At 42.1% G+C, this 19,323-nt stretch overlaps 1 protein-coding gene across 2 annotated transcripts; it reads right to left on the bottom strand.

Annotated features, from left to right (window-relative positions):
• Nucleotides 1–5,164: 5,164 nt before the first annotated feature.
• Nucleotides 5,165–18,245, bottom strand: txn2 (thioredoxin 2). Of its 2 annotated transcripts, none has more exons than XM_034203923.1 (4): nt 18,156–18,245; nt 10,974–11,224; nt 7,384–7,507; nt 5,165–5,724 (listed from the first exon to the last, which is right to left on the bottom strand). In XM_034203923.1, the coding sequence occupies exons 2-4, from the start codon at nt 11,222–11,224 to the stop codon at nt 5,608–5,610; spliced, it is 492 nt and encodes a 163-aa protein (XP_034059814.1). In that variant the 5' UTR covers nt 18,156–18,245; the 3' UTR covers nt 5,165–5,607. The 2 variants fall into 2 exon arrangements, with proteins under 2 accessions (XP_034059814.1, XP_034059813.1); XM_034203922.1 differs by lacking the exon at nt 18,156–18,245 and adding an exon at nt 11,657–12,111.
• Nucleotides 18,246–19,323: the final 1,078 nt, after the last annotated feature.

The following is a 19,323-nucleotide window of genomic DNA, read 5'->3' as shown; positions in this document are numbered from 1 at the left end:
AGGCTCCAATAATAATCAGTAGGGCTCCCACTTATGATTATATGATTGAGTTATTGTTTTAACAGTCTATAAAATATCAGAAAAATAATCAGAGCCTAAGATGATGACTTTACAGCACATATAGTTTAGATATAATTATGTTGTTGTACAGTAAGCACATTTTTAATGTAACTGTAATGTCTTTACTCACATTTTTGTATTTTATAACAATTATCTTGCCTTAAAGGTGGGGTAGGTAATTTTGAGAAACCGGCTCGAGATACACTTTTTGTTATATTCCATGGAATGCTCTTAACATCCCGATAGCAATGAATATCTGAAGTGCTTTGACAAAAAAATCATCTGTGGAAGCCGTGGCGCTGTAAAAAACACGACCAATCATCTGAGCCGGCCCGGCTAAATTAACTGGATGGCCTACCTGCCTGTCAGCCTTCCATCTGTGCACAAACTGATCTCGTGCCCTCATTGGTCATGTGCGCGTTCGTGTGTGTTGGAGGAGGGGCTCTGTGAGGAAGTGGCAGATTTGTTCCGGTCGTGTATTTTCAAATTTTAGCGCACTCGAGCTGGTTTCGCCAAAATTACCTACCCCACCTTTAATATAAATATTCAATTTTTCCAAACTTATTTGAAGGTCACCTATCATGCTATTTTTAGGCAATAGCATAGGTCTCAGATATATAACAAATATATAAAAAACATGTCTATGAAATGTTTTGCTCAAAATACCAAACAGATCACCCATTCTAGCCATGCCTCATATCCCTCTATTTCACCTCCTGTTTCAAAAGTGCTGATTTGGGTATAAAGCTTAAAAAAAAGAAAGAAGGAGAGGTCTGAGCTCATGCGGGACCCGGCAGCTACTGTCTAAACTAAATGCTGCCGTGATGAAACGCCATATCATGGATTATCAAGGATTCTCTCTGAAACAGTATGGAGCTCAAAGGCTTTCTCTCTTGCCGGTTATACCACAAGGTGAGTTCCTTTTTACTTCCTGCTTCTTCACACACATGCTCTCCAGTACAGGTTAGCTCTGAGTGTTAGCGATGCTAATGTAAACACCGACCATATTACGTCCAAAACAGTCGGGCATTGTTTCTGATAGCAACTTTCTGATAGGGCCGTGGGTCCACATTTCAGATATTACGTCATATCGGACGCAAATCTGGATCAGCTCCGTTGTAGCCCCGTTTTTAGAGATTTGGGTACGGAGGAAAAGAGAGAGGGTTTTATTTTCTGACGCTGCGTGAGTTCCCTGACGCACCGGGGACACATAGTTATGTATAGAAGACATCAAAAAGTGTATTTTGCATGATAGGTCCCCTTTGACTTATTTAATCTTTTCTGTGGGTATTTACTTTAGGTAAATATTAATGTATTTGTATTGCTTTTTTAACTTACTGTTTACATGAATATTATATTTATTTTCTTGTATTTTACATTTTTACTTAACTCATGTTTGTATAAATCATTTTGTTCTCTTTTATTTGATCTTTTATTGAACATTTCACTTCACATATTTTACCGGTATACCCAGGGAGAGTTAAAGTGATTCTGATGATTGTTAGCTTGATGTTTTTGAAATGATTTTAAACAGGAAGGCAGAAGTTTCCATAAATAACAGGCTGAAAACATTTAATTTCATGACATTCTTTCCACAATTTAAACGGTCAATTCAGTTTTAAAAAGCAGGTTGAAATGTTGCAATTATACAACTTATTTTATCTTGTATACAACCTTGTTGATTTCCTTGTTGCTGCATCACTGTTAATTATTCTCAAAGTCCAGAGATAATACCTTTTACTTTTGTTTTATAACCGGGAACCATCGCAACTATCAAACCATCTGCATGTCAGAGATCCACTGAGTCAGAGATCTACAGTCCGAGGCCCCGGGGCAGGCTGCTCACAGACTGCAGTTACATCATCTGGAGCGCTGAGAGACGGGCAGGTGGGCTGACAGTATTACATCACACCTGAAACTGAAGATTCACGAGGCTTCAGACACCTGTGAAGAAATGGAGCTAAACATATTGAAACAGTGTTGGTAGGAAAGGGAACATTTGTAAATTGTCTTGAGACCATTTTTTGAGAATAACTGTATTTTGTGCCATAAAATCTGATGTGTTGCTGTTTTAAAGAAGCCCTATTATGCTTTTTTGGGGTGTTCCCTTTACTGTAGTGTTTTAGTGCATGTCAATGGTCGACAAAGGCTTACATCCCTGTGTTCCCTCCAAAGGGAGTTTCTCATCTAAAGTCAAAATCTAATTTATTTGCAGCATTCTTGTTTTTTGAGATCGTTACTTCATGATTCATTGCTGTGTTTCGGATAAAATCCTGGCACTTTCCTAAGAGATATTTTTAGCATGAGTAATCTCCAGACTTTGTGAAATAAGAACAAGATTAAAACAACGAAAAATAAGTTATTATTTTTAAAAAGAAAGGTGGTTTAGTTGAGGATGTTTGATCAGGTGCAAGACTCAAAGCATTATTATGTTTTTGAGAGAGACAGTTGATTTATGGGGATGACAGAAGAGAGGTAATTTAGAAGTGTGTGATGAGAGGGTAGAGACAGCATGAGTAACTCCCACATGTTCAGACCGCAGGTGGAGAGGAGGGGCAATACAATACAGACACTAGTACATACTGATATACACCTGAACATCAGCAGGAGAGGACTCTTTAAAGTAGACACTACATACTGATATACACCTGAACATCAGCAGGAGAGGACTCTTTAAAGTAGAGACACTACATACTGATATACACCTGAACATCAGCAGGAGAGGACTCTTTAAAGTATTGACACTACATACTGATATACACCTGAACATCAGCAGGAGAGGACTCTTTAAAGTAGAGACACTACATACTGATATACACCTGAACATCAACAGGAGAGGACTCTTTAAAGTAGAGACACTACATACACCTGAACATCAGCAGGAGAGGACTCTTTAAAGTAGAGACACTACATACTGATATACACCTGAACATCAGCAGGAGAGAACTCTTTAAAGTAGAGACACTACTGATATACACCTGAACATCAGCAGGAGAGGACTCTTTAAAGTAGAGACACTACATACTGATATACACCTGAACATCAGCAGGAGGACTCTTTAAAGTAGAGACACTACATACTGATATACACCTGAACATCAGCAGGAGAGGACTCTTTAAAGTAGAGACACTACATACTGATATACACCTGAACATCAGCAGGAGAGGACTCTTTAAAGTAGAGACACTACATACTGATATACACCTGAACATCAGCAGGAGAGGAATCTTTAAAGTAGAGACACTACATACTGATATACACCTGAACATCAGCAGGAGAGGACTCTTTAAAGTAGAGACACTACATACTGATATACACCTGAACATCAGCAGGAGAGGACTCTTTAAAGTAGAGACACTACATACTGATATACACCTGAACATCAGCAGGAGGACTCTTTAAAGTAGAGACACTACATACTGATATACACCTGAACATCAGCAGGAGAGGACTCTTTAAAGTAGAGACACTACATACTGATATACACCTGAACATCAGCAGGAGGACTCTTTAAAGTAGAGACACTACATACTGATATACACCTGAACATCAGCAGGAGAGGACTCTTTAAAGTAGAGACACTACATACTGATATACACCTGAACATCAGCAGGAGAGGACTCTTTAAAGTAGAGACACTACATACTGATATACACCTGAACATCAGCAGGAGAGGACTCTTTAAAGTAGAGACACTACATACTGATATACACCTGAACATCAGCAGGAGAGGACTCTTTAAAGTAGAGACACTACATACTGATATACACCTGAACATCAGCAGGAGGACTCTTTAAAGTAGAGACACTACATACTGATATACACCTGAACATCAGCAGGAAAGGACTCTTTAAAGTAGAGACACTACATACTGATATACACCTGAACATCAGCAGGAGAGGACTCTTTAAAGTAGAGATACTACATACTGATATACACCTGAACATCAGCAGGAGAGGACTCTTTAAAGTAGAGACACTACATACTGATATACACCTGAACATCAGCAGGAGAGGACTCTTTAAAGTAGAGACACTACATACTGATATACACCTGAACATCAGCAGGAGAGGACTCTTTAAAGTAGAGACACTACATACTGATATACACCTGAACATCAGCAGGAGGACTCTTTAAAGTAGAGACACTACATACTGATATACACCTGAACATCAGTAGGAGAGGACTCTTTAAAGTAGAGACACTACATACTGATATACACCTGAACATCAGCAGGAGAGGACTGTTTAAAGTAGAGACACTACATACTGATATACACCTGAACATCAGCAGGAGAGGACTCTTTAAAGTAGAGACACTACATACTGATATACACCTGAACATCAGCAGGAGAGGACTCTTTAAAGTAGAGACACTACATACTGATATACACCTGAACATCAGCAGGAGGACTCTTTAAAGTAGAGACACTACATACTGATATACACCTGAACATCAGTAGGAGAGGACTCTTTAAAGTAGAGACACTACATACTGATATACACCTGAACATCAGCAGGAGAGGACTGTTTAAAGTAGAGACACTACATACTGATACTCCTAAACAGTGCCAAAAAAGCAATACAGGGAAAGTACATAACTATTATATTGCATCAGTGTCATTAGGGACCAATAAAGCTAAAATCTTGTGTATTTTTTTTAACCAGAGACAAAAACAAAATTCAAATCCATAACGTTTTCTGACTTCTTTATTACTTCCCTTGGTCATGTTTCCGGTACGAGTTAATTGAGTAATAAACTAAATATTTGCAATTCCTATTTGACTTAAAGTTCTACAGTCAGGACCCAGAAACACACACACACACACACACACACACACACACACACACACACACACACACACACACACACACACACACACACACACACACACACACACACACACACACCACACACACACACACACACACACACACACACACACACACACACACACACACACACACACACACACACACACACACACACACACACACACACACACACACACACACACACTTGTTTTCCCTCTCACATTATTAGGCATAATGGTGTAAAATGACCATGTGTGGCTTTGCGATGTTAGAGAAACGTCACCCCCGTGTGGACAAAAGCAGAAACTACAGGTAACACTGCCACAACCTCATTCAGTATCGTCAGCTTTTTTAACTTAAATCCTCTCCACCACTAAAACTAGAAACTGTTCATCCCTAATGTTGTAAATATACAGTTTACATTTTCCACTCTATTAGACAGTTACAGCAACAACCGGCTCTTGTAATGAGGAGCCGTCACATTATTGAGAATAAAATGGAGCGTGGCATGAACTAAAGGGTTAGAAAGGAAGCACACACCCATCTCTAGACAAAAAAATAAGAGACAAAGACTGAAGCGATAAAGCACAGCTGAAGCGGAGTTTCAGGGATGGGTGTGAGCAGATGGTTCTGCCATTGTGGCGAGAAGTTTGTTTATTGGCTTTTGCTAATCTGGCTCAAAATGGCAGCCAAAATAATTCACCATGTTGCAGGTGAATGGGAGATCAGAGGTTCATTTCCCGATGATCTTGCTGACGAATGACTCGAGTTCATCGTCGTCTTTGATCCCAACGAAGTGATCGATGACGTCCCCGCCCCGGATGGCGATTACTGTCGGGACGGCAGACACCTGGACACCAAAGACCAAGGAGGGTGTTAGAAGAACAAAATGGATACATGATAACAACATGTGGGATGAATTCCCTTGTATCTGGGGGAGATCAAAACAAATACACGTGTGGTGTCGTGATAAAGAAATGCATGACACTGTTTTTGCCTCCACTTGTAAATGCTCCTTATTGTGTTCTGTGTATATGTGACACTGTACTGTTCTTGAAACTCCTATATCACTAAATAAAATAAATAAATAAATGCATGACAAACTTGGAGGAGAAATCAGAGGTTTTTAACTTTATTTTAACATGATTTCTGAAATATTGGCATGAAGTCTGACCGTTTTCAGACATTTAACTGAAGCACCGACAAAACTATGGCGATAGTATTCATGCTGTGATTGCCCTCCGTATAACGTGTGCTAAAAATGCTCATATGGTAGTGTTGATAGTGTGATTGCCCTCCGTATAATGTGTACTACATATGGTAGTATTCATACCGTGATCACCCTCTGTATAATGTGTGCCAATAAAGCTCATATGGTAGTATTCATATAGTGATTGCCCTCTGTATAATGAGTGCTACATATACACGTATGGTAGTATTCATATAGTGATTGCCCTCTGTATAATGAGTGCTACATATACTCGTATGGTAGTATTCATACTGTGATTACCCTCCGTATAACGTGTGCTAAAAATACTCGTATGGTAGTATTCATACCGTGATTGCCCTCCGTATAATGTGTGCTAAATATACTCGTATGGTAGTATTCATACCGTGATTAACCTCCGTATAATGTGTTCTACATATACTCGTATTCATACAGTGATTGCCCTCAGTATAATGAGTGCTACATATACTCGTATGGTAGTATTCATTCTGTGATTGCCGTCTGTATAATGAGTGCTACATATACTCGTATGGTAGTATTCATACTGTGATTGCCCTCCGTATAATGTGTTCTACATATACTCGTATGGTAGTATTCATTCTGTGATTGCCCTCCGTATAATGTGTGCTAAATATACTCGTATGGTAGTATTCATACCGTGATTAACCTCCGTATAATGTGTTCTACATATACTCGTATTCATACAGTGATTGCCCTCCGTATAATATGTGCTACATATACTCGTATGGTAGTATTCATTCTGTGATTGCCCTCCGTATAATGTGTGCTAAATATACTCGTATGGTAGTATTCATACAGTGATTGCCCTCCGTATAATATGTGCTACATATACTCGTATGGTAGTATTCATTCTGTGATTGCCCTCCGTATAATGTGTGCTAAATATACTCGTATGGTAGTATTCATTCTGTGATTGCCCTCCGTATAACGTGTGCTAAAAATGCTCATATGGTAGTATTCATACAGTGATTGCCCTCTGTATAATATGTGCTACATATACTTATGTAATAGTATTCATACAGTGATTGCCCTCCGTAAAATATGTGCTACATATACTCGTATGGTAGTATTCATACTGTGATTGCCCTCTGTATGAATACTATTACATAAGTATATGTAGCACATATTATAATGTGTGCTGCATATACTTGTATCATAGTATTCATACTGTGATTGCCCTCTGTATAATGTGTGCTAGAAATGCTTGTATGGTAGTATTCATTCTGTGATTGCCCTCTGTATAATGTGTGCGAGTCTCACCCCGTATTCGATAGCCAGGTCTGTGTGATCGTCTATGTCGACTTTAGCCATGGTGACTTTGCCGTTCTGTTTCGCCACGGCTTTCTCCAGCCTCGGGCCGAGGATCTTACAGGGACCACACCACCTGAAACACACGGAACAAGAGGTCAAGAGGTCATCTTTAAAGAGACAGAGTGGGTTATTATTGAACATGGGGTCATGTGATTGGTTAATCTTCCAAACTACTGGACCCATCAGCCTAATATTTTGCATTGATTCATAACAGCGATTTGATTGATTATTTTAAACCAGGGGTGCCCAACCTTTTTTGAACCGAGAGCTACTTTTAAAGTTGCCAGTCTGCCGAGATCTACCAGTCCAAATAGAGAGGCGTAGCCATTACTGACAGCCTACTACCAGGTAAATACACACTTCTACTTGTATAAAACTGACCTTTGTACGATGAATACTTCATAAAATACTGCAGATCCTTTATCTTACCTCTTTCTAATCTACACACATACAAGTATTCAACTGAAGTTACAAAACAGTGTTGTTGATACAGAGTTGGAGTTTATTCACACGTCACTACAGTGGGTAATGTTTTCAAGAAACATTGAACAGTGCTGCCACATATGACACAGGGAAAAAAGAAAAGACTCTGAACCCTTTCTTTGCCATTATATAAAAATAGTGTTGCTACAAAAGTATAAATTAGGCTTACTAATAAGACAACTCAGATCTGAAGCTACACAGGAATCTGCTGCAACAATGCAATACAAAAGACAAAATTAATAGAATCAAACCCTTTTTTATGCATTTTATTAGAGTATAAAAATAAATGCCTTTAAAAAATAGGATGCAAGCAACACTAGTTTCTGAACCTGAATTGATAATAGACTATAATCAATTTAAACAGAACAGATCTTAATGTTTGCATTCTTATACTATTTTGTACAATAATTATAATGAATAAGTTCAAACAAACTAAAACTTACAGCTGATTAATAACGGTATCTAACTTGAGTTTTTATTATATCAAAAACCTGTTGAAATGCTTCTGTTATTTTTACTGTCCCCCAAAAGCGCGTCGCAGCCTCCAGGAATGCTTCTTACACAATTTCGCCGTCTTTGAAAGACTTCATGTGTTACGCAAGAACGTGACTGACACGATAAGATGCTCTGGTAGCAGCCTTGCTCTTGTTGTTGGGCCTGGTGAAAATGGACTGCTGTGCATTTAGCTGTCCTCTCAGGCCCCTCCCCTTTTGGAGCGTAGGGCAGAATTAGGAGGGAATTCCGTCTCGTAGCGTTTGTGCACTGTTTTGAAATGCCGCTCCTAAATTACCCTTCTTCGATAAAGCCACGCTCGCATTGCAGATGAGACAGATGGACTTTGAATTGGAATAGATACAAAAATAATTATCCTCCCACTCGGAGTGAAAATTATATATTTTGGGCTTTTTTGCTTCTGCCATAATTGCGGTCTTGTGTGTGTGCGGACTGGCACTCCTGTTGACACGGACAACGTCAGCGAAATACTGCCCACCAGCCACGCCCCGACACATGCGGTCACGCCGGCCAATCACAAAGCTTTGATGCGTTCATGTGCATTATTCTGGCACAGGAAGATTATGTTACAGGACATTAACGATACAACAGAATGTTGTTGTTCTATTTTTAGACACATCTCGCGATTGACTGGAAATCTCCCCGCGGTCGACCGGTCGATCGCGATCGACTGGTTGGGCAACCCTGTTTTAAACCATCACTGAGATCTTAATCCTCTTAACCGACCAGTAGGAGCTGCTTGGGTATGAAATAGTGTTTGTTATAAGGATTGGTTGGACACCTGTCACATGTCATCAAGCAACATAATTTTAATAATTACATTTTAAGCATATATTCTTGTTATTATCTGACCTCAGGGGCGGACTGGGACTACAAATCAGCCCGGGACTCTCGACCGGCCCACTTCGGTACCGCCGCCCCACCTCAGTACCGCTAGTAAATTGTCAACGGGGGGGGGGGGGGGGTGCTAGTGACTTCTCCCACCGGCCCACATCGTCCGATGGCCAGTCCGCCCCTGTCTGACCTTGGTATTTGACTGTATGGATTCTTATTGCATGCTTCTTCACATAATTGCCGTTTATACACACACACACACACACACACACACACACACACACACACACACACACACACACACACACACACACACACACACACACACACACACACACACACACACACACACACACACACACACACACACACACACACACACACACACACACACACACACACACACACACACACACACACACACACACACACACACACACACACACACACACACACACACACACACACACACACACACACACGAGAGTTTTTCAGTCTGTGGCTACACGTATGGTTTTATTGTACCTGTGTACTCTCATGTTCCGATTAACCCAGCTTCCCCCAAATTTCCTTTTTGTGTCCATATATACGCCGGGATCCTGAGTCGTGGCTGATCATGTTGCTGTGGTCGTGCGTCCTGGATCCTCTATCCTGAGTCCTGATCTGAGTCCTGGACTTCGAGTCGTGGCTGAACCTGTCTGCGGTCCTGCCTGACTCATCATACTACTTCCCTGATGGCTCCCACAGGATTGCTGACATGCTCGTGGATTCATCTTCCTATTATAGACACATGCATTTCCAAACATTTGGTCTACCTATGTTGTAAATGTATTATCTTTTCAATTTACACACGGCATCTATTGCACGTCTGTCCGTCCTGGGAGAGGGATCCCTCCTCTGTTGCTCTCCCTGAGGTTTCTCCCATTTTTCCCTTTAAACTGTGGGTTTTCTCCGGAAGCTTTTACTTGTACGATGTGAAGGTCTAAGGACAGAGGGTGTCTGTATTGTCATACTGATATTTTGTACAAACTGTAAAGTCCACTGAGACAAATGTAACATTTGTGATATTAGGCTATATAAATAAACATTTTGACGGACAGGATCGTAAAACTTCCGTCAAAATCCAGAATTACCCGTCGGCCTTTACACAACTCTGACGAGGGGGGGGGGGGGAAGCATGCTCGTGAACTGTCAACGGGGGGAGGGGAGGGACAGTTCACATGCGCCGTGTTATGCATGGCTGCTGCACCTCGCGGGAGCGTGCACAGCGTAAAGCCAAAACTCACAGATACAATGATTTGTACGGCACAGTTAGGTTTGGAAACGGTATCATTTCCTTTTTGGAGGGCAGGCATAACACGGGAGCCTCGCTGCGGGGAAACTTTGGCGCTGTTCCGAGTTTGTTCTAATCTGTCAAAATGACGGACTGCTTTCAGATTTGTCCGTCATTGTTAAAAAAAATCCGTCATAGACGGAAAATATTCGGTTAACGCGACCTCTGATCTAAATGTTTTCATGCTGCTTTTTATATATGTATTGATGTATGTATTGACTTTGGTCAACTCTGTCATTTTGAAATGTGCTATATAAATAAAGTTGGATTGGATTGAACGGTGTTTCTCCCATTTGTCCCGGACATTGAAATCTTCCCTGACAGAAACGTTGTAGTACCACCACGTAGTCAGACCCCCGCCCCCCTCAGTACTCACTGTGCGTGGAAGTCCACCAGCACTGGCAGCTCGCTCTTGATGACCCGGACGTCGAAGTCGTCGTGGTCCTGGATGTTGAAGGAGGCGGCCTGGCGGAGGGAGGCGAGGGCGAGGGAGCGGGAGCGGGAGCGAGAGAGGACGGGGACTCTGGAAGACTGCAGGGAGGTAGAGAAGGAAGAGGAGACCGGGAGGCAGCGGAGATCTTTGGAGGAGAGCGTCCAAAACCTACGCACCAGCAGCCTGTGAGCCATCTGAGGGGAAGAGGGACAACAAGAGAAGAAGAAAAATGGAGATGAATTAAAGTATGCACACGTTATAAATCATAAAAAACAAATAGCAGATTGACACTTGTTGAGGGAAAAGCAGCTCTGGTTGCATAAGATGGTGTGTCTGTGTGTGTGTGTGTGTGTGTGTGTGTGTGTGTGTGTGTGCCTGTTTGTGTGTGTGTGTTAGGGGTTTCACAACTACCAATTACTAGTCGACACGTTTTTCAAAATAGCAGTCGACTAGTCGACTAGTCGTTACGTCATAATAAAGACACACAAAGAGAGGTGTACAACTGTATTTTATATCGGAACTCATACAGTTACATTAAACACTGCATTTTAAATTTGTGTTACATGGCTGAGTAAATAACAAACAGTAACTGGACTTAGTAAATAACAAACAGTAACTGGACTCACCAAAATCGACAGCAAAAAACTCTGTTTACTGAAATGCCACGTAAATCCAGTGCGCAACAGCGCATTGCGCAACACTTTACTCGCTGTCCTCCACGATAACGTCCACCTTTCCAGATTTTTGGTTTGCGTTGAGGAACACCAACGCATCGACATGTGAGGGAAGGAGGCTTGACCGCTTTCAGGTGACAGTGTTGCCTGCCAGGGAAAAAACCCTCTCACTCGGGGTGCCTGTGGCTGGAATAGCCAGGTAGCTCCTCGAAAGCTTGGCTAAACGGGGGACGCGGTGCGCGTTTTCTGCCCACCACTCCAGTGGGTTATCCATTGTGGGGATATGCAGTGTCCGCTGGCAGTAAACCCTAGCTCAGTGATCACCAACTGGCGGCCCGCGGGCCACATCCGGCCCGCCAGACATTCTCATCCGGCCCGCACGGCGGGGGTGACTGTGGCGTTGGCGGAGTGGTTAGTGCGTTCGCCTCCCACCCATTTTTTTTTTTTTACAACGTCTCGTGAGTAAGGTACAGTACCGGAATCCAACAGAGAGGCAGCAGCTGCGGGTCAGTAGACTGCGTACTGCGAAACCTTCCCTGCCTTGAACAAGAATTGATCCTTCGTTGTGAAGAGTCTGGTTAATGCGGTCCGCACCACAGCAGTAGCGCCGCTGCGACAGAGTCCAACAGATGCGGCTTTCACACCAGCGCTTATCCCTTTCTAGCTCCGAGCTAGAGCTTTTCTGGTTCAGCTCCGGTTTCCCTTTTCTGCTCCCGCTCTGTTCACACCGCCCAGAGCCCGACTGGGTGCTGCCGCTGCTGCGTCATGACGTCACCGTTTACATCGCTGATTTGCTCCCCAACGGCGTTACGGCGCTCACAACAACAACAACAACTGCGTCGGGTCGATGATCGTGTTGCTTTTAATCACACGAAGCCAGAATAAATTAAATAACGACTTCTCCAACCTTATACTTTGCTCCAGAGTGCCGTGGTTCATTGTTTATTAATGTGTTTCTGCAGCATTTACCGACCGCTGCAGTGTTGGCTGCTCTTCCACGGGAGTTTCTTCTCCCGGTAGCTCCCGGTTAGCTCACACTGCAGCGGCCGCTCTAAAGTATTCACTGTCCGACTCACACAAGCAGCTGATACATATCCCCAGTTCCCCTTAGCCGGTGTGTCCACACAGCAGCTTTGACCAAATCTTGAAAATCCTGGAGCTGGGCGTGTCTGACAGCTTGGGGATTTCGCGACCAACAACCAATCACATGAATATCACATGAATATCCCGCCCCCGACATACAAAGCAAAAAAACCCGGTTCTTCTACACTATTGTCAAATAGGAAGGGCTATGATGAACATTTATTTTTTTAACATTTTGAACATTTATGAGATTAATGTTTATGGTGCTATTTTATGCTACATTCCATGCTGGCTAATGATACTGTCTATGCTTGCTAGCAACGAAGTAAACTAGCAACGAAGTAAACTGGATATAAAATCCCCAAACAAGCGAAAACCTACCAGTTTCACCCACTGCCTCTGCCACCTCCCTCCATGCCTGGTTCCTCCGGTTTGTATCTCGGTAAGTAAATAGGGACTGGTCATAAAGAACCGGGTGATTTGCTACCGCAATAACTAAGTTCTCCTCCATTTTTGTGGAATATAGAAATGAACTGCGGGTCTGGTTCTCCCAGCTTGCACGCGGTTTGATTGGCTAGCGCTTGAACTGTCAGATTTGCATAAACGGATCTGATTGGCTGTCGCTTCCAGCTCAGCCTCAAAAGTTCAACAATGTTCAACTTTGGAATCCTGAACATCCTGGAAATCCTGGAAATCTTCGCCTCGCCCCCCCACAATGCAATTCGGCGACAAGCGAGGGAAAGTGACGTCATCCCCATTCAAAGTCAATGGGCGGAGACGCGCTGGAAGCGATGGACAAATCGCCAAAAGCTGCTGTGTGGACAGGCCGTTAGTGAATGTGTGTCAGTCTGAATTGACGCTGTTTGGCATCACAACGCTGTTATGAAAGTTTCTCTGGTATAAAATGGGTGATGTTAGCATAGCAACCGAAGCTAAACTGACTACTTGCTATTGCTATTCTATTGTGGCATAAACCGTTTTCTACAGGCACATTTTACCGGCGTATTTTTATTATGATTCTACTTGTGATAGTCGGACACGACAACCTGTGCAGCCCATGTATTGATTCCATCCGATAGCTGCTACAATACAAAACAAAACGTCTGCCTCTCTCCACAATGATCAATAACAGTGAACGGATGGTCAAAGTAAGGTACAAATAAACAGAATCACACGAAGCCTGTAAGTGTTGCCTGACTTTATAAAGTGTGTTTATAAGCACTACTGCTTGTAGGCAGGCATGACAGTCGACCCATGTTTAGTTTCCTGCACGCCTCGACGTAAGAGAGACGTAAGCGACGCCACCTCTTAGCTCCAAAGCTCTTGCCTCTAGACCGACAATTTTTTGGAGCTGGAAGTGAACCGGATTCCGGAGCTAAGAGGCGGCGCCGCTGCGGTGTGAACAGGAAAAACCGGCGCTTTTCAGGCTCCAGCTCCGAGCCGGAGCTGAAAAAGCGCTGGTGTGAAAGGGGCAACAGAGAGGCAGGAGCTGCGGGACAGTAGCCTAGAAGCAGGGTTGGGTTGTAACGGAATACATGTAACGGCGTTACGTAATCAGAATACAAAAATCAAGTAGGCTAACTGTATTCAGCTGGCGTTACATTTGAAAAACGAGTAATCTGATTACAGTTACTTTCGTAAACCTGAAGTGAATACATTTTGGAATACCTATTGGAATTATTGGTGGAAAAGTTTCCTCACAAAATGTAATATTCATTACCGGCAGAACTGTGCGCACACTGCACAGCGCTGTAGCGTGTCTGTGAGCGAGAGAGAGATGCAGTGTCTGAGGCCCTGCCCCCGCACGCAGATGAGAGAGAGATCTCTTTTAAAATATATTGAAAGTTAGAAACGGAGAAGGTTCGATAAAATGTGCAAGATAACGTTTATGTAGCATTTCTTTATTGTCGAGATGATGACTTTTATAACGGGATCAAATCAAAGTGAATGGCCTGCTGCTGCTGAATGCCTGGGGCAAGTGACTGGAAACAGTTTTAAAAGTTATTACATCGTTTCAGATAATAAATAATAATGATAACATTACATTGCTTTTAGCTGACGCTTTTATCCAAAGCGACTTACAATAAGTACATTCGACCAGGAAGACACAACCTTGAAGAAAACAGAATCATATAAGTACATCAGGTTTCATAGAGCCAAACATTTCAAGTGCTACTCAACTGGCTTTAGATAAGCCAGCCCTTTATTAGTATAAAAGTGCTTCGTTAATAGTTCTAACGCTCGAAGTGGAGTCGAAAGAGATGAGTTTTCAGTTTGCGCCGGAAGATGTGTAAGCTATCTGCTGTCCTGATGTCAATGGGGAGCTCATTCCACCATCCTGGAGCCAGGACAGCAAACCCACGTGTTTTCGCCGATGGGAACTTGGGTCCCCCTCGCAGCGAGGGCGCAACGAGTCGTTTGGCTGATGCAGAGCGTAGTGCACGCGCTGGGGTGTACAGTTTAACCATGTCCTGGATGTAGGAAGGGCCAGATCCATTCGCAGCATGGTAAGCAAGTACCAGTGTCTTGAAGTGGATTCTAGCAGTTACCGGAAGCCAGTGAAGGGAGCGGAGGAGCGGAGTGGTGTGGGAAAATGTAGGAAGGTTGAAGACCAGACGAGCCGCTGCATTCTGGATGAGCTGCAGAGGTCGGATGGCACATTCATTCTATTTAGGGGCACCTTTCAAAGCACCCAAGGACACCTTACAATTCATAATATTCCAAGGAAAGGTGTTAATGCAGTACAAAGAATGCAGTCTGGGTGATGTTTTTTATGTGGGGTGCAGATGAGAGAGCTGTCCAGAATGACATCAAGATGTTGTGTTTGTGCTCTTGATAAGCCATTAAAACAGTAAAATAAGTGTCTCCTGTTCACCAAAAACATACCCATCTGTTATGGAAAGTATTCTAAAAGTAATCTGAATACATTTTTAAGACACGTAACTGTAACTGTATTCTGATTACTTTCAGAGCATGTATTCAGTAACTGATTACATTTACAAAGTAACCCTCCCAACCCTGCCTAGAAGTGATCCTTCGTTAGCGTGAAGAGTCTGCTAAGCTTTATGCGGTCCACAGTACCTGAGCGTTCTCCACTAGCACCCCCCCCCCCACTTCAAAATGCTGGGCTATATAAAAATCGCTGCCCCGCGATAGTGTCTGTTGGATACATTTTGGCTGCTAGTGCTAGCTGTCGGCAGCGGGTGTCTCATCTTCAGATGGTTGCGCATAGCAGATGTATTTTTGTTGTACTTCAGTACAGCTGTACACAACTGACACTTCACTGTGGAGTTGGTTACATCTTTGTTGAAGTACTGCCATACATAAGAATGTCGGACGTGTTTTGAAGCATTTTGCAGCACCTCGTTTACCTCCATTTTTTCACGACTAGTCGACTAGGGCCTACAGCGCCGACTAGTGGTAAAGGTAGTCGACTAGTCAATTAGTTGGTGAAACCCCTAGTGTGTGTGTCTGTTTGTGTGTGTCTGTCTGTGTCTCAGTCTGTGTGTGTGTGTCAGCATGTTTACAGCTTCCTACATGCAGGGCGTAGTGTGTGTGGGTTTCTCAGGTGTGATTGATGTGTGTTTACCTGAAGCACAGACAGGCTTTGACTAGATTCTCTTGTATGAATATAATGTCATGGTAAGCACTACAGCAACATATCTAACACACAGCTAGATGTACGTGTCTGTGCATATTAGGGCCCCTTTAAGTAAAAGCACAGTAGTATAATCAGGAAAATGTATTCAAAGCATCTAAAGGACTCATTCTGCAGAACAATGGCCTCTATATGAGATATTATTATATGTGACAATGTTTTCATATTGTTGCATTTGACTGTAAATAATCAGAATCACTTTATTAGTCCCACAGCGTTACAGCAAAAGTGGCATAGCAGGTAAAAAAGGCACTTTACCTGAGTATTTCAATGTTATGCTACTCTGTACTTTTACTCCACTACAGTTCAGAGGTAAACTGTGTACTTTTCCTCCACTACATATATTTAATACCTTTAGTTACTTTACAGATGTGGATGAATGATGTGAAATATAATCAAGTGTTAAATCAGACTTTAGTTCCACCTGGAGTAAATCCACAAGCTACCCTGCAGTATACAAAGTCATTCAAACTAGCTGCACCTTTACCAGCTTTGAGAACACTTTCATGATCAATCATTATAAAACATATCATATATATTATTCTGAAATGGACCAATCTGCACAATGACTACTTTTACTGTCGCTACTTTCACTATATTTTGATGATAATACTTTTCTACTTTTACTTGAGGAACATTTTGAATGCAGGACTTTTACTGTAACAGAGTATTCCTACACTCTGGTACTTCTACTTTTACTCAAGTACAAGATCTGAGTACTTCTACTTTTATTCAAGTACAAGATCTGAGTACTTTTACTTTTACTCAAGTACAAGATCTGAGTACTTCTACTTTTACTCAAGTACAAGATCTGAGTACTTCTACTTTTACTCCAGTACTAGATCTGAGTACTTCTACTTTTATTCAAGTACAAGATCTGAGTACTTCTACTTTTACTCAAGATCTGAGTACTTCTACTTTTACTCAAGATCTGAGTACTTCTACTCAAGATCTGAGTACTTCTACTTTTACTCAAGTACAAGATCTGAGTACTTCTTCTTTTACTCAAGTACAAGATCTGAGTACTTCTACTTTTACTCCAGTACTAGATCTGAGTACTTCTACTTTTACTCCAGTACTAGATCTGTGTACTTCTACTTTTACTCCAGTACTAGATCTGAGTACTTCTACTTTTACTCCAGTACTCGATCTGAGTACTTCTACTTTTACTCCAGTACTAGATCTGAGTACTTCTACTTTTACTCCAGTACTAGATCTGAGTACTTCTACTTTTACTCAAGTACTAGATCTGAGTTCTTCTACTTTTACTCAAGTACTAGATCTGAGTTCTTCTACTTTTACTCAAGTACTAGATCTGAGTACTTCTCTCTTCTGGTTAAACCTCCACTGCTTTGTTGTTTTTACACACTCCCACAAACAGAGGAGGAGCACTTTAAATATCGGGTACATCTCTGTGAACATTCCCTGAATAATAACTTTATAATCCCTTTAACGCAGATTCCCCTCCGGTTTGCTGCGTATCTCCCGGTTATTTAAGTTAACCTCCGTTATGACTTTGCCCTCTTCGTCCTCCTCTTCCTCCTCTTCCTCCTCTTCCTCCTCTTCCTCCCCGCCTCCCATTACGACACACACACTCACTCACTCACACACACACACGTTCACAGGTTAAATCCTCACTACATACTCAGGTGTCACACACACACACACATTAAGATGTTTTAAGGCGATAAGACATTTCTCCGTGTTTACCTTTCTGCTGCTGCTTCGGTGATCTTGGCCTTGAGTGACCAGTTAAGCACTTCCGGTTTGGTAGAAAAAGGGACCGAGCAGCTTTTTATCCACGAGACGAAACTGCGGTTAGCGCCCCTTGGTGGTCGCGTTGGGAACTACATGGTACTGTAATTCTACTTTTAAAAGTAAAAATGATCATATTAATTGATTTATGAATGTCATTTTGGAAAATAAAGTGTATTCTGTTGCAAAAAAAGCAAAATGAAATGGTTAAAAATAACATGCTCAATGTTAGCTAGCCTAAAAGCAATTAATAAATAGCTAGTTTAACAGTTAGTTGTCTTAAAAGTAATTGATAAATTGTCAAATGGTAAGGAGCCACTGTTATAGGAGTATTTATAACTTTAAATCCATCCCATATCAACTGAGTTGCAATACATTTAATGTGTAATTTTGTTAAAATTGACCATTGTTCTTTAAACATAAAAAAAACAATAAACAAAATAGTTGAATAGTTTTAATTATTAATTAAATTACTAATATTCTAGTATTTTTAAAGAAACAAATCATCTTTGTAGTGTAGGTATTGGTTGGTATGAAATCCTTTTTATGACTATTGAGAATTAAAAAAAAAAAAGAAACAGAAAATTAACAATAATTAAAACTGCGGTCGCACTTGTGCGCGCAGTGATGAGCGGGCCCTCGCGTCCGTGCGCCTGTCGGGGAGGGCGGCAGGTCGTCCCGGCGTCAAGCAGACGTGCGCGAGTCCTGGGAAATGAGCCGTTTGTCATTTCTCTAATTTTCGCGTCCCAGACTCCCAGGTGCTCCGGCAGCGACCCGGAAACGGATGTCGAAGGAACACAAATTTCTCTAAAGGGTCGTCGAGGATCGATTATCGAGGAGGCTGTCTGGAGGAGCCGTAACCGAGGATACACTGATTTAGAGGAGAGAGGAGTGTCTCTGGAGGAGCTATAACCGAGGGTACACTGAAGTATTCTCCTGAGACGATTTAAGCCAACAGTGATGTTTAAAAGAGGCGTGACGCATGGCTGGACTTCTGTCAAACGAAGCACAGCTCTGCAAACTGTTCCCGTTGTGATTATAAGTTATTTGAGATGATCAAATGTGCATCAGACTTTCTGCCCTTTACAGTTTGTTTACTCACTAATCACATGTCCCCTGGATG

This window comes from Gymnodraco acuticeps, unplaced genomic scaffold, assembly GCF_902827175.1.
Source record: "Gymnodraco acuticeps unplaced genomic scaffold, fGymAcu1.1, whole genome shotgun sequence".
Lineage (NCBI taxonomy): Eukaryota > Metazoa > Chordata > Actinopteri > Perciformes > Bathydraconidae > Gymnodraco > Gymnodraco acuticeps.
Note: the sequence above shows the minus strand (reverse complement) of the source record. Positions and strands in the feature narration are given on the sequence as shown.